The sequence below is a fragment of the Cyclopterus lumpus genome, chromosome 23 (genome assembly GCF_009769545.1).
Source record: "Cyclopterus lumpus isolate fCycLum1 chromosome 23, fCycLum1.pri, whole genome shotgun sequence".
Lineage (NCBI taxonomy): Eukaryota > Metazoa > Chordata > Actinopteri > Perciformes > Cyclopteridae > Cyclopterus > Cyclopterus lumpus.
Window position 1 is genome coordinate 8,500,165 of NC_046988.1, and position 16,145 is coordinate 8,516,309.

The following is a 16,145-nucleotide window of genomic DNA, read 5'->3' on the forward strand; positions in this document are numbered from 1 at the left end:
GTAGTGTTGAAACCATTCTATTTTAATTAGTGATTAATCATCATTCAACATTTACAGCTTCTCAAATGTCAGAATGTGCAGGTTATTTTCTGTTTTTATATATTTGTACAAATTAATATCTTTGGATTTTGACTGTTCATCCCACAAAAAACAATCGTAGACGTCATTTTGGGCTCATGTAACATGTGATGGTGTTTTTAGCCAAGCTGTTATAATGATGGCTTTTCATAGCTTCACCATCAGGTCAACATTTTAATTTACCCAATACCTTTGTTTATGACCACATTCCTGCAAGACCAAGGACATTTCCATCAGCCTCAGCTGTACTCTGCTCAAAGTGGTAATGAACAAATGGTTAATCGGATGCTCACATTAAAGGAAAGAATTGTTCTTGTAGAGAAATAACTAATTGTGATGCACCTACTTCTTCTTCAGAGAAAAAAATCATAAATAATGAATCACTTAGGGGTTGGATGATGTAATTGTTCCTCTTTTGCTGCATAGTTCGACTTTCTGAAATGGTGAGAATTATTTCTGACCATCACCTAAATTCTTACCTTTGTAGAAAAGCAGCTCATTACTTTCTGAGGAATGTGCAGCAGAGGTGTGTGCATGCCTGGTGTCCAACTGAAAATAATTAGCTGGTCTGTTGAGCAGCGACGTCTGACAGAGGTAGAAGCAGGACTTTTGCATTAACTTTTAATATGTGTGTGTGTGTTGTGTTGGATTTTAGGCAGATTTCTGTATTTTGGAAGAGTTTCTGTGTGTGTGTGTGTGTGTGTGTGTGTGTGTGTGCCCAGGCGGTATTTTAACATGGCTAGCCGACTTTTAGCAGCCCACAGTTAAACAGTGACTCACAGATTCCTCTCTCTGTCTCTCTCTCCCTCTCTTTCTCTCAAACCTCATCTGTTTCTTCCTCGATTCTTTTTCCTTTCTCTTCTTTTTTTCACCACTTTCACTGGTTTTCTTTGCCTGACCGCCCCCTCTCTTTTTTTCTCTCCAGGTTGGGTGCTGACCATAGCAGACTTCAGGAGAGAGGTGATTTTTCCTCTCCTCCTCCCCCTTCTTACTCCGACTGTTCCAGCTGTAAACCTAGTAAGTTACAAAATCATCATACCATAATGGTGCTTTATCGTTTTAATTGAAAATGTTGGTGTTTGTATGTAGTTTCATATCCCAATGGGACATAGAATCTAAAAAGATTAAAAAAAGTATAGTTTTGTCCCATTACATTACTTCAGTTTAACTTGAACTATCCCTTCTGTCTAGCTTTGATTGGTTAAGAGGCAGAGAAGGAATAGTAATAGGGATTTAAATCCCTCTGCTATACATGATCAGGAAATACTGTCCACACACATGTACAATCACTTTTACACAGAACGTTGTTTAAACATTAGAGACGCCCAAATCAAAAGCATCGCAAATGCTCTTGACTGGAGCAGCTGATTATTAAAAAAAAAAAAGCTTCCTGACACACACACACATACACACACACACAGCTCATGGGCCCTAGGGACTTCAAAGAGCCGTCTACTGTAGGCCTACCTCAGCGACACCTCAACACCAGGTGCCGCAGAGAGGAGGAAGGAGGGGTGATGGAGGGTAGAAGGAGAAAGAAGAGAAAGGGAGTAGGAGGGAGACCACAGGCATTAGAGGAGGGTGAAATAAATATCGTCAGAGTCGAGTATACTGAATCAGAGAAAAAGACAGAACGGAAAGAGTGAGAAGTAAGGAGGTGGAGATCGACATTAGAAATAGATAAGTTCAGAAGAAAGAGAGAAAGAGACGGAGGCCAACAAACAGACAGGCAGAGGTCTAAAACAGGCCAGACAAAACGACGCAGCCGACAAGGAGTCGCAGCCAAAGACAGAGAGATAATGGGGGTGGAGGGCAGTAACACTCTGCTGCTAATACCTCTACTGCTTTGTTGTGAAGACCCCCGGCCCCCCTTTTAATGGTGAACAATTCCTTTAATGATAGCAGTAAAACATACTCAAACACACACACATACACCCACACACACACACACACACTGCTGTTCCTCCCGGCCTAACAGGAAATGTGGTTCAGAGCACAACGTGACAAGTCACAGTTCAACTTTTACGACTTACGGAACCGATGCGCCCTCACTCACAGAGCAAAGTTCAAACGCAAAAGCAGCATTTATAGCATGAAATGGTTTTGTTTCACGTGTTAGTGTCCTATATGGGGCAGAAAGGTGGGCCTTTGTCAAATTTGGGTGCCGTAAGCTTTTGAATTAACTTGTTTGTGAGCTGTCGATCACGCAGACAGGCAGGATACGTGGGTTTGAAGAGGGAATCGCACTGAGAGCGAGTTATATTCTTAACATAAAGCCATTTGGTGAGCACTTTGATCCCATGCAGCTGCCTCACAGGGCACAGAGTTGTGTATGGCTGCCACAGTGAAAACTTTGAGTTACACAGGAAACAAAGAAACCTCAAACATGGCAGTGTTAGTGCCTTGCTCAATCTGCTGGAAGATTCATGCACACAGCTCATCCTCAAGTTGTGGATTTCTCTCTGTGAGCCATGTGGACGAGTCATTCCAGAACGATTTGTAAAATGTGTTGGTCAGTACGTGGTCATTTACACATTTGATCATCTCCACAACAAGTGTAAGACTTGATCCCCCAAGCACCTCGTCAGGCCCAGTATGTCAGAAAGGAATAGTTTGACATTTTGGAAAACATGCTCATTCACTGTGATGCTGATCTCATGTATGTACGGTTACTATGAATGTAAAGCCATACCTGGTTGGCTTAGCTTAGCATAAAGAATAGAAACAGCGAAGCTTATCGTCACCTGGTTCCAACTTCACATTCAATGGACAGATATGTGGAAGTGGTATTAATCTTCTCTTCTAACTCTCGTCAAGAAAGTGAACAAGCCAATTTCCTCAAATTGTTGGATTCAAAGCTATTGAAATGTTGTGCTTGAATCTGAAAACCGCAAACTACATCCAGATGGAATAATCAAAAACTGAATTTCATCGGTGGATTCAGTGGATTTACTGGGTGTGAATGTGTGTAACTGTCACAAAAGGAAAGCAGAACTGTGTTAAAGAGGAGGAAGTGTGGAAGTGTAAAATTACAAAACGCAAAACTCCAAAGCGTAATTCACGCTCAGCTCTCTGTATTCCAAATGCAAATGGAGACTGCAACCTACACAATAAGGGACGGGCAACTGTTTCATCAAAAGAAGAGTTTCAGTATTTTAGAATTGGTGCTTCACAGGTGGGCCGCACCAGCTCCAAGGACTCACACACGAACAATAAGGGAGCACAGTGAGGCAAGGTGACCTCACCTAGAAACATGACAACCCTCCACGCTGCTGATGTGTCCTTGGGCAAGACACCACATCCCCAGTAGCTCCAGCAGTGGGGTTCTGGAGCCGAGCATGACCTCTGACCTCCCTGTGGAGGGTGGCAGACAAAAAGAGATTTCCCTATGGGGATTAATAAAGTATCACATTATCATTTGAATGCAGCCGATTGTATCTTCGTCAGTCTACATTTCAGACCTTTCTGTCCAAGCGCGTCATGTGACCTCGTCACGGTAAGTCTCCTGTATCTGTTGGGAAAGCTCTGTAGACCCAAATGTCGAATGATGAAAACACAATCGACTACGTTGTTCCCCTCCCACCGCTCTATTCATTTATCTTCTAGTTATCTTCTATTTCTCTTCGTTGCCTTTATGCAGCACTTCAGGATTCAACCCAAACAACTGGCATCCAGATGAACAATGTGTGTCGGTAGTCGTTATAAGACACTCAGTGTATAACAATAGCACTGTATTGGCAACATACATCATTATTCATAGCTCAACTCTTAGGTGTACAAATGATTATTTCTATTGCTCCAAACTGGGCTAGAGCAGCACAAAATGTCACAGCCAAATCTTTCACATCTCAGTGTGCACTCATTGCAGTGTTATTGCACAAGACCAAAGGCCAGCTAAAGCAAGTTAAGAAACAGCAAACACTGACATTCTCTCTCGCTCGCTCTCTCTCTCTCTCTCTCTCTCTCTCTCTGTGTGTGTCCTCCTTCTTTCTGTCTCCCTCTGTCCCTGTGGTCAACAATCCCTCTACTGGCCTTTGTCCCCAAATCCCCATGGACAGAGTCAGGGGAGGGAGACTGCTTAAATGCTTTGAATGATGGTGTGGAATGCTAAAAAGTGTGTGTGTGTGTGTGTGTGTGTGTGTGTGTGTGTGTGTGTGTGTGTGTGTGTGTGTGTGTGTGTGTGTGTGCGTGTGTGTGTGTGTGTGGTTGTAGGGGGTGGATGTGGGGAGGGGGGGGTCTCCTGCCTGGTCTAGGATCTGGTATGCGTGACTGAACAAGAGGAGGAGAAAGAGGAAAAGAAAAAAAAATCCCCCACCAGAACCTGCCTTCCTAACTTCTAAAGACAGACAATGGATACTGACTGGTCTGGCAACCCTCTGTGTGTGTGTGTGTGTGTGTGTGCGTGCGTGCGTGTGCGTGTGTGTGTGCGCGTGTGTGTGCGCGTGCGTGTGTGCGTGCGTGGGTCACTTCACACACAGGCCACGTCCTGATAGAAAGCAGAATGGGGGAAATCTGCTCTAACCAACTTTAGATCTCATTACTCCACACATGCAGCAGCACACAAGCAGCTCTGCTACATGTGAAATAAAACACTGCAAAAATAACCAAAACTAATGCCCCAAACCTTCCATGCAAACCATGAAATCCACCAAATAGGACCGACTTTGGGCTTTGACACTTTTGAGGCATGAATGTAAAACTCGAGTACTACCAGTTGAGCTGAAACTCCTGTATGTTCCGCATTTGAGGGTAAAAAACAGACGTTGATGATTAAAAAAGTCAGCAGGGTAGAACAGCTTCCTATAATAAACGCCCTGGTGATAATTAATTACACAGGCACTGCAGCCAAATCAAGACGGCAAGCATCCATTTTGAATCTCCTCGTAAATAATAAAACACAACAGATTTTTCCCTTTTTTTCATCTCTTTTGAGAGGCAAGGCTGGACTGTTCAGGGACAATACTCAGAAATGTGTGGGTGGCTATTAAGACCAATACATTAAAATAAAAGCCCTTATTGTTATTACATACGCCTGATTATGGACAACATGATTGTAGAACAAGACCATAGCAGCACTGATTGTCTTGTGGGAATGAACAATGTAAAATTACCATGTGGAAACTAGACTGTTAGAGAAAAGAAAACAGACAGCATGACAACATTGAAGTGCTACAGCTACACAAAAGTAGTCCACACCGCTCGTTTCATTCATTATATAAATATCTTTAATTGTTTTAACCGTAAGAATATAAAACAATTTAATTTGGGGATTCTGCATTTTTTTCTTCTTTACAAACACATAATATACAGTACATCTTTTTTATTTTTCAAACACACAGCTTTTTCAGCAGGACGCACATCCGTATATTAATTTTTCTAGCAGGTCATTGCATTACATTAAAACGCTCACACACAGGCCTCCGTGTGTGCATGTGTGTGTGTTAATGTGTGTGTGAAAGAAAGAGAGAGATGGGGAGGTAAAGAGACGCAGTCCGCTTGTAACCCGACACGGAGAGAGAGAAAGAAAAATAAATCGATTGCTCCTTATTCTAAGCATGGCTCAAAATGGATTGGGAGTATTTTTATTCAGGGAGAGATGGAGAAAAAGGAGGGAAAAAAGATATTCTTACCCTCCTCTCTCTCTCTCTCACCGGTGAGAGCAACATGAATATGAATGCGACCTGTGTTGCCATTAACGTGGGAAAATAAAGCCATGAGACGAACCCTGATTTGTTTCGATCAATAAAGGGTATAAGATATAGAAATCACTTCAATTTGAAGTACGGCACTCTGAACAACATCCACTGACATTTATTTCCACCAGCATCCCTCAGAAAAAATACTGAATGTTCCCATGACATACTTACATGGATGTATATCGTGTTTAATAACGGCCCGATCCTATTTGTATCTAGCATTGTAGCACTAATATTCCTTTATTATCTATTGTATTATTTATAGGATGACTATGGGTATTTATTCCAAAGGAAAAGCTGATAATCTTGCCTCCTTTTTATATTGGCCAAAGCTTGAACACAACACCTCTCTAACAGGCGTGAGAGTTGGACTTTATACCCTAAAAATGAGGAAAAGAAACAATAAAAAAGCTCTTGCACACAAGCGGATTTATCTTTTTGTTTTTTTGCTCTTTTTTTTTTGCATAAAGCGTCGTCGTTAAAATCTGAATAGATTTTACAGCTTGCTGTCCCTTTTCTCTCTCTGGGAAATTGTTGCTGTTTATGGGGGTAAATTAACAAAAGGTAGTTAGATTGTGTCCTGGTCTCCTTTCTCCAGCTCTGCTCATGGAGGGAGGGAGGGATGGGGGGAGGGGGCAGACACAGTCCCTTTAGGCACATTTTCTCCCAGTCTCTCGTTCTCGCTTTCCTTCTGTTTTTCCTTTAACAGTATAGACCCTTTGAAAACAACCACATACGAGGTAGCCAAATGTTTTAGGCGTGATGGCTGTAGCGGAGATTAGTTGTAAATGTCTCAAATCCAGACTCGCTGTTAAAAAAGAAAGTTCTCAAACCTCACTTTGCTTTGAAACTAAAAGATGGATGCAAGTTTCACTTCAATAATTTTCTGGAAGCAAGTGCCAGATAGCAGAATATTCAAATGACACTCTTTTTATATATATATATATATATATATATATATATATATATATATATATGTGAAACAAGCATTGCCAGTTATTCCAATTTGATGTCTGAGATATTAAAACTCAATACGAGATCGAAGCAATTGTTAACAGGGATTTTCATGAGCTCGTAGCAAAAGTAAGTTTTAATTGCTTCCTACCAGGCAGAATATTAAATCATATAAAACACTAATTGAAATCCTGCAAGGCCAACAGAGAGAAATAAAAACATTTGAACACAAAATATTGGTCACATGGGAGAAGCACACCTTAAACAACCTCACAGAAGGGAAAAGGGAGGTTTTCTCTCTCTCTCTATTTTAAATCAGAAAAAGAAGTTTACCCGCCCATCTAATACCCCTCCTCCTGCTCCTTGTGTCCCCCCTCTGTCCCCATCCAAAAACAGAAAGAACCAAAACATTTCCAATCACCTCACTTTCTCACTCTCTGTCATCTGCCAGAGTCCCAGGTTCAACACTTTAAGGCAGGGGAGCTGCGTGATCCTCTCCAGTCCCCTCTTGGTGATCTTGGTACATCCATACAGGTCGATGCCCGCCAGCTGTGTCAGGTGGTCGGCTATGAGTTCCAGCCCTTTGTCCGTGATGCGCACACACTGTCCAATGTTCAGGGTCCTCAGCTCGTGCATCTGCCTCACCATCCGGTTTATCCCATCGTCAGAGATGTGACACGAACACAGGGACAGGGACTTGAGCTGGTACAGCCCCTGGGCAATGTATGCCAGGGTCTGGTCCCCTATCTTATCGCAGAAGGAAACGTCAAGCCCGGAGAGCCTTAGGGTGCCCATGGCAAGGTGCATGGTCCCCGTGTCGCTGATGTTGTCGCAGGAGCGTAGGTTAAGACTCCACAGGGAGGCCATGTGGGAGAGGTGGATCATCCCTGCATCTGAGATGCCCCCGCAGAAGCTCAGGTTCAGTACCCGGAGTTTGGTCAGCCCCTTGGAAATGTGTTTGAGTGACAGGTCCGTCAGTTTCTGACAGTCTTGGAGAGTCAGGTACTCCAGGTTCAGACAGCCCTCCGCCGCGCTGCGGGTCATGCCCGCCAAGTGTCCAATCCCCACGTCCGAGATGTGCCTGCAGGACCTAAGATTGAGGCTCTTGAGTCTGTGGAGGCCCCAGGCTATCAACAAGAGCCCAGTGTTGGTGATGTTGCTGCAACCACCGAGCTCCAGCACCTCCAGGTTCTTCAGATACTGAGCTATCCTGCCGAGACTGGAGTCTGTGATCTGCTTGCACAGACTCAGGTTCAGCACCCTCAGTGATGGGATCTCCTGAACAAATGCATGACCCAGCCCGTTATCCGTGAGGTTGTAGCAGCCGGACAGATTGAGGGACTCGATGTTTGGCATTCCCTGGATCACATAGCTCAAGCTGCGACGCAAGGACAGGATCTGGACCCTCCGGATGCCCCTGGCCTGGAGGCTGGGGAACAGGGAGGGATTGGCCCGGCGGAGGTGCAGCTTGGCCTCCACCCCCCTCCACACTGACTTGTGGTAGGATGCGTCCCTCCAAGCGATACACACTTGGGCTACCCTGCCTTTGTCCCTCACATCCAGATAGCTGAAAATCATGGCCAAAATTTCCGGGAAGAGGCACGAAATGTGCGTCTCCATTGTTTTTTAAACCCCAGGCATATAAGAATTAATACTCCACACCTCCAAGGCTGAAAAAAAAAAACCACTCCCCTTCTCTTGCAATTATGCAAAAGTATCAACAGTACCAGTTATCCACAGAAGTCGAAAAAAAGAAATAGGAGTTTTGTTCCTCTTTTTCTCTCATTGAACTGTACAAAATCGATCCAACTCTCTCCAACCCCACACGTGATCCCGTCTCGTTGCGCAGTAGAATTCAAATGTGTTAAAAAAGGGAAAAACAAAAACAGCGTTTATTCCTGCCTCAACTTCTCACTCCGCCAAAAAGAGGAGGCGAGGGGAGCGAAAGGAAGAAGTAGGAGGAGAGGAGGAAAAGCGTCAATCCTTCCCCCTCTCGCTCCCTTCGCTCAGACGACGCTTCCTTGTATTATACCTACAAAAAGCCTTCCTCTCTCGGCCGAGCGGGGATCCAGACGGTCGTACATTTTAGAATAAGAAAGTAAAAAATAAAACCAACACTCTTAACGGCGCCTATTAGAAAACATTTCCATGATAGAAAAGCAGAAAAGATAGAGCCGGGTTGGCTTTGTAGGCAGAGTGAGAGAGAGAGAGGGGCGTCCTGGGCTCAAAGCCTTTGTCTGCTCTTTTCAAACCGACTTGGCAGGGACCCCAGCACCCTCGCTGTACAGGAGGGGTGGATACAAGGAATAGTATTAATCGTATGTGTTAAAACATGTTCAACAACAAATAGCGTTGCTGTAAGCGTCTTAGATACAGGGTAATACACGGAACGATGTGTGTTCATATTTAATAAGCGACGCGATACGACATTGATTCGTAATGTTATACAGACACCCCTCTCCCCTCCATGTCATGCAGTTGGTTTGTCCCGCCTCAGCTGGAACGGTGCGAACAGTTTCCCTTGGAAACCAACTTCTTACAATTCAGTTCACTTTGGGCTTTAACCCTTTAAGCGGACCACACAGGAAACACAGGGAAGCCAACTGGAGAAGCCCTCTTTACTCCGCTTACTTGGCATGAATATGGAGTATGTCGGTTGTTGTTGTGGAAATAGTAGTAGAGGGTCTCCAGAACGGTTACAGAGCAGAATAATGTGTTCTTTGTCTTTTGTAAACAGCATGTCTTTCACACTTGAAAAAAACTCCCCAAAAAATGTATTTACATTTCGATAAATAAAAAATTGAAAAAAATTTACTGTCTGGCTGAAAGCCTGCAATAAAACAAAACATCCCATTGGCTAATTATACTGATATATAATAATGTACATCAAATAAGTACAGATCTATCCAAACACACTTTATTGGTTTGGTAGGCTAGTGACTGTCAGTGTGTGCAAATGTGAGTAGTGAGTATGTGTATATATATATATATATATATATATATATATATATATATATATATATATATATATTTCTTATAAAGCACTAAAATAATCACTAAAAGCACTAAAATAATCACTTTGAAACAGCTGTCTCACATCTTGCTTGATACTTAAGTAATTTTACTATTTGCTGATGGTACTGAGATAGTGTATACGGTATATCAGATACATCAGATATTTATGGCAGATATTTTCAAAATTGCTTGTCAAAGCATTCCAATGATCAAATGCAACAGAAAAGGTTGTGAGAACATGTTTTACTCTCTACCAGGTTTTAACTTTCATCCCCTGCAGAGGGCCTCTCTCACCCCCAGAGTCGCTTTCTCAGCGTGTGAGTCTGTGCGTGCACATGCGTGTCTCAATGTTTATCTATATTGTGCTGTGTGCGTGTGCGTGTGCGTGTGCGTGTGCGTGTGCGCGCAAAGAGAACATATGTCTGTGCATATGTTTTTTTTGTGTGTAAACAGTATATTTTTTATATGGTTGCTGTGCTCCCTGCCTCTCACTTTTTGTAGGATTCTCTCTCTCCCCCTCTCTCTCTCTGTGTGTGTGTGTGTGTGTGTGTGTGTGCGTGTGTGTGCGTGCGTGCGTGCGTGCGTGCGTGCGTGTGTGCGTGCGTGCGTGCGTGCGTGCATGCGTGTGGGTGTGTGAGAGAAGAGATAATATGACAGGGGAGCCGTTTGCTGAAGCCAGTGAAGTGTGGCAGAGAGAGAGAGAGAGAGAGGGAGAGAGAGAGAGGGAGAGAGAGAGAGGGAGAGAGAGAGAGAGAGAGAGAGAGAGAGAGAGAGGCAACTGTGATCAGGTGAGGATAACAGAGAGGGAGAGGAGCTGCAGAAACGGGCCTTTTTACATGGAAAGAAGCAGCCGAGCACAACTGACAGCAACTCTCCTTTCATCCTCTCTGTTCTTCTCCTTACGAATATTTCTTTTCAAGTCTCTCTGAAAGGAATTGTCAGATATGTACGTGTAAATGTTTTTTGCTTGCTGTAATTTGGCTATTAAAGGATCCAATCCTAACATGTTTACAATTGAAGTATTCTTTTTGATCTAAAATATATCTCAAAGTGTATCTGAAGCCAGCAGTCTTGAGTAACACCAATTACATTTTTCAAAGTTAGTCTTTTTTGTGAAAAGATAATCTTATTTTTTTGTATCTCTTAAAAGACTGCAAAGACTATTTCCTCATCATCGCCTTCCTCATCTGAACTTCTCTTTCTGTCTTTTGATCCTCTCCTAAATATCAACTTTATTTCGCTTCTTTCTCCCTGCATGTCTCTTTCTTTCTCAAACTGATGGATGGGTCACGCTAGTTTCTCCCTCCCTCACAAACACAAATTATCGCCATCAATAAGGCCCACAACGAGTCACAATGAGGTCACAATACATTTTCGTAGCAATCGGTATTAATAACAATAATTGGTCAAAAAGATATATTCCAGATGTACAATCCCAGAGACAAGGTCATACTTGCAGAACACAAGTAGGTACTCTTATGTAATCATGTGAGTCATAAACACATGTGTTTTAGCTTTATGAAAAGAAATGTGTGTTATAGAACAATTCCTGTCGTTATCATGGTGTGGGTTATTATTTCTGCTCTAGTCTTTCATCGACCTATCTGCACGGCGCTGTGTCATCGCTTTGTATTTAGTTGAACCGCGATCCCCATCGTGAGCACAGCATCAGTGCAGAACAGTACCTCGGTGAAGAGGAGAATGCTGCATGTTTAGATTAAGGACAAAAAATGTTTGATTTAACTAATTTAGCATCTGCAATGTGTTATACAATTTAAAATATTTACTTGTTATTGAAGTCATTTATTAGAGGTGTTACAGGCTTTCACAAGTCTATAAAAGCTTATTTATAGACTCTTGACGTACCAGGATTTCTATTTCAGGTTGCCATGAAAGCAACTCCCCTTGGGGATAGCTATTGTTGTGAAAAATAAGACAATTCTTTGGTGTAAACATCGATTTTAATATTTTCAAACGTATCAAAACAACCTAAACTTGCAAGGATTCTCAAATCGACTAAAATTGTCTCGTGACTATTTTGGATGTCCCTCTCTGCGTTGACTTATTTCCTGTAACTTCATCAAGGGCAAAAACCAAGCAGTTAACGTGATTGTCCCCTGTGGCAGCCAACACCTATGTCCTTGGTGCTCGGGCGCAAAGTGTGTCGTGCATTTTCAAAATAGAGATCCTGCCATGAATACCAAGCGTTCTAATGATTGTGGTAACACTTTGAGTTACAAAGAGAGAAGGAGGTAAACACCAGCTTCCAGCTAAATGGGGCTAAATTATGACGATGGCAATTCAGCCAGTTCGCTGCACAAACTGTCTGCGATCAAACAGCGGCGCAGAGGAAAAGTAGCTTATTCATAAACCGTAATGTCATTTGTCTCATCCAAATGTTCTGTTTAACCTAACTGGACACAGATTCTTGTCTCTGTCAGCGGTTACCTTCAATAATGTATGTTTGTTGGATTAAAAATGTAAAATAATACCCAGCCAATGTGACTTTAAAAGTGGCATCCACGCTGTGTTGTGTTGGAGGATATTAGCACACTTTTGAGTGTCTGTACAATGTCTCTAGAGCAAGATGATCACAGACAAGAAAAGGGAAAGGAGAGAGAGAGAAAGAAATGTAGAAACAGTGAGGCGGATCTAAATGCCACAGGCTTTCTCTTCAGCAGCAGTAGCTGAGTCTCTCTCTGCATGACCTGCCTGTGTGTGTGTGTGTGTGTGTGTGTGTGTGTGTGTGTCTGTGTGTCATACCTCTCCTATAAATCCTGCTGGGCACGAGCTAGCATTCACACTGAGTGAGGGAGGAGAGAGAGAGAGAGGGATTGATGGGTGAGGGAAGGGAAGGGAGAGGAAAAGGTAAGAGGTAAAATAAGAAATGGGTCAGAGAAAAGGGAGGGAGAGTATTTTTAGAGAATGTATCAGAAGTGAGAGAGAGAAAGAAACAGAGGTGTGTGTGTGTGTGTCATCTGCCTAAATTGTTCGAGAACCTCTCCTAAGATTCTACTTGTCATGCGACCCATTGTGTGTGTGTGTGTGTGTGTGTGTCTCTTTTTGTGCATGTGTGTGTTTGTGTGACTTAATATGTCCGTATTTGATCATTCAGGAGAGGGCTCTAACTGCATAATTGCGGCAACGTGCTTCATCTGCACCCGCAGCGATTGCTGGTTGCCAAGGTTACGTGGGCGTGTGTCAACACGTCCTGAAAGCCGGCACCTTCCTGAATGGATATTACCATGACTCTGTAGATTCTCTCTCTCTCTCTCGCACGCACACATGCACACACACACAAACACACACACACACAAACACACACACAAACACACACACACACACACACACACAAACACACACACACACACACACACACACCAACATATGAAAGAGAAAGCAGACAGTAACAATGACCTGAGGTGCACTAAGCCTTTGTGTGTGTGTGTGTGTGTGTGTGTGTGTGTGTGTCTGTGTGTCTGTGTGTGTCTGTGTGAGTGTGTGTGTGTGTTTGTGTGTGTGTGCGTGCGTGCGTGCGAGCGTGCACATGTCTGCCAACTGTAGGCTACACTGTAAGTGATGAATCTTTTATGCTGTTATGGTGTTCCCTTGCTTCACAGGGGCTTCACCTGTACAGCACTGAAACATGGCATGTGTGTGTGCGTGGGTCTGTGTGTGTGTGTGTGTGTACCTAACTTCAAAGCTCCCCTGCTGTCGGACTTGTTTTGCCTCGTCGAGTGATTCCACTAAGGCCGATTCTATTAAAGTGAATAAGCAGAGTGAGAGAGATCTCGTTCAGAACTGGTTTGTAATTATTAATCAAAAGTTTCGACACAGTTCTGATGGAGTACACGGCGGTCTGGTCACCCCACAATTTACACAGCCAAACATTTCTCAAAGTCAATTCACTTCAAGAGAACCGGCATTCGAGGACGAGGCCAAACAAGCTTTTGCATTGAGTTCAACTTTGTCGATCTACGACACGGGAATTTATGCTGCTGACAAATTGAAAACAGTTTTGACAGAGCTGACCCCTGAAGGGAACAGAGAGCTGGAGGGTCCAAACTCGAACACGCTATCATATTACCATCAAACTTTATACACCCGTGCTCTGCTGCAGTGCATGCTGCTCCACAAAGAGACGCATGGTTCGCAGGCACTTGGCAGACATGAGCACAAATACGTCTCTTTAAAAAGGGTTGACTTGTTTTCTCTTTGGTGACTAAGCCAACTAACCTGTTGCCACTGAGCTGACCAGCTAAATTAGTTCACTTGTAATAGTAGGGACATTGTAACAATTTTTTTTAAAAAACATATTGATTTTTGGGCCAATTATACGTGTTGACAAAGTCTCCTTTTTCCAACCCCATATGACTTCTGAAATTATACCGGAAGGCAATGAGGCGTCAGTCAGCATGACAATAAACAGGATGTATTAGTTGGTGGGGAAAATAAACAAAAGAGAGAAGAGGCAGGTGAGAGGCACAAGAGAAAAAGACGAGTGGTTGGAAAGACGAACGTAGATGATGGAGGTTAACAAGAGGAGGAGAGCAGATGTGCACACGCGAAGATGTCACTGCCAGGAGATTATTCTTTCTCTCTCTGTCATCCCTCTTCATCTAAACCTCTACTTCGGTTCTGTGTGCTTCCGCTTCCCCACAGCGCCTCACAGGCTGTATGTGCGTGTGTGTGTGTGTGTTACCTCAACAATGCTTTTCTTTTCTGCCAGCTCTGCAGTCTGACATGGGAGATTTTTTCAGCCTTGTGCTCTCTCTCCCTCAGTAGTCAGCATTTTGGCATTTTCTCAATGCGCTCTGTCATCTGTTGGCATGAATAGGCTGCATAGTGTGTGTGCGTGTGTGTGTGTGTGTGTGCGTGTGTCTGTGTGTGTGTGTGTGTGTGTGTGTGTGTGTGTGTGTGTGTGTGCGTGCGTGCGTGCGTGCATGTGTGTTTATACGGTTGGTTTTTACTCTGTGTTTGTGCGGGGAACCGTGAAGGTGGTAAACAGCTCTTTTTCAATCTCAGAAATGGCGCTAGGCAGGTTTTTGGATGTGGACATACTCATAGGCTCCCATTACCATGAGTTGCAGGCAAGATCGCTAAATGAAGCTCAAGGCAAGTGTGAGACCAAGCCGAGGCAAGTTTGATGGAAAGAATGATAGTCTCCTCTCCCAAGAACAAAGCAAAATCCAAAGGTTTTAACGAGCATCTACTCAATAAGTTAAGACGGTGTCTTGTCACCCCTGTGATTTGAATATGAGGTACAGAAATGTACCAAGGACGTTGTCTCAGCTGAGTCAATTTAAAATCTAGACCTGTCTGACTTTGTAGGTCTCCCCTCATATAAAGCTTGAATGGTTAACTCATATATCTGAAATGAAGATGCATAATAATTGTGTGATTTTATGAGACAGAGTGGATAAGGTTGTTCTGTCCAACCCCAAAGCTATAAGGAGGAAATGAGTTTTACGGGGTTAATTTTTTCATCAACTAACTGACGTGGAGGCTGGAACACGATCCCCCAACTCGTTCTTGTCTTTATATTGTAGCTGTGATTTATAATCAGAGTCATATTGACTGTTGAAGCTCATCCAGATTTGTTGCCAATGTCAACCAGAGACGGTTTGTGCGAGAGCAGTGCACATGACCGAGGCATGTCTGAATCAAAAGACAACCGCATATTGAAAATACTGACTGAAATGCATAAACAGCAGCAAGTAAGTAATCAATGGAAACAAAGGCCAAAATCACTCACCAGTGTCAAAAATATTACTCACCAGCTGCAGACTCATATCAGACAAGAATGAAATATTCAAATACATTTAAGTCGACATTTAAGTGCTGTGCATTGTATTGATGTCACATTTGAAAAGGAGAGAATTTTTTTTTAAACAATTTTTTAGCAAAATCTGCAAAGTTCCAGAGAGCTCTGGAACGGCAGGGTGAAGTATCTCCATGCTTTTACACGTTTGTGTGTGTGCCAGTGTGACCTGACCCAGTGCAAGGCTTTCTGGGGATTTATAGACCAAACAAATGAATTCAGAGACAAGCAGTTAATCAGGCCAGACCAGCGCAGCCTCTTCCCCTGATGAGAGTTGCTGTGATTCACATTGTAAGTGTGAGTGTTCCTCTTTTAGTAGAAGTGTGTGTGTTCATTCCTTACTTCATCTCTTTTCCAGTTAAGTATGAGTGCAGTTTTACGATTTGTGGGTGTGTGTGTGTGTCTTAAGTTTTCAGGTGAAAAAAGGTTTTACATATGTGTGTGTGGGGGTGGGGGGGTGGGGGGGTGTCATTCAGCCAGTGTTTGTGAGTGTGCTTGTGTTTGAGGATGTGTGTGTGTGTTAATCTCTCCAGGGAAGGGATCAGGAGGCCAGTTTGACCAGCGGAGCTCCGGGGCACCAG

The 16,145-nt window shown here is 43.3% G+C and overlaps 1 protein-coding gene across 1 annotated transcript; it reads right to left on the bottom strand.

The window, feature by feature from the left end:
* Window positions 1-5,433: 5,433 nt before the first annotated feature.
* fbxl14b (F-box and leucine-rich repeat protein 14b) lies at window positions 5,434-8,989 on the bottom strand. The gene has a single exon (XM_034526375.1). It carries the CDS (start codon window positions 8,346-8,348, stop codon window positions 7,146-7,148), a length of 1,203 nt encoding a protein of 400 aa, XP_034382266.1. The 5' UTR covers window positions 8,349-8,989; the 3' UTR covers window positions 5,434-7,145.
* Between the last annotated feature and the right edge of the window lie 7,156 nt (window positions 8,990-16,145).

Bases quoted from the DNA above. Each gene is read 5' to 3' on its own strand.
- fbxl14b (XM_034526375.1), bottom strand. From the start codon at position 8,348: ATGGAGACGCACATTTCGTGCCTCTTCCCGGAAATTTTGGCCATGATT.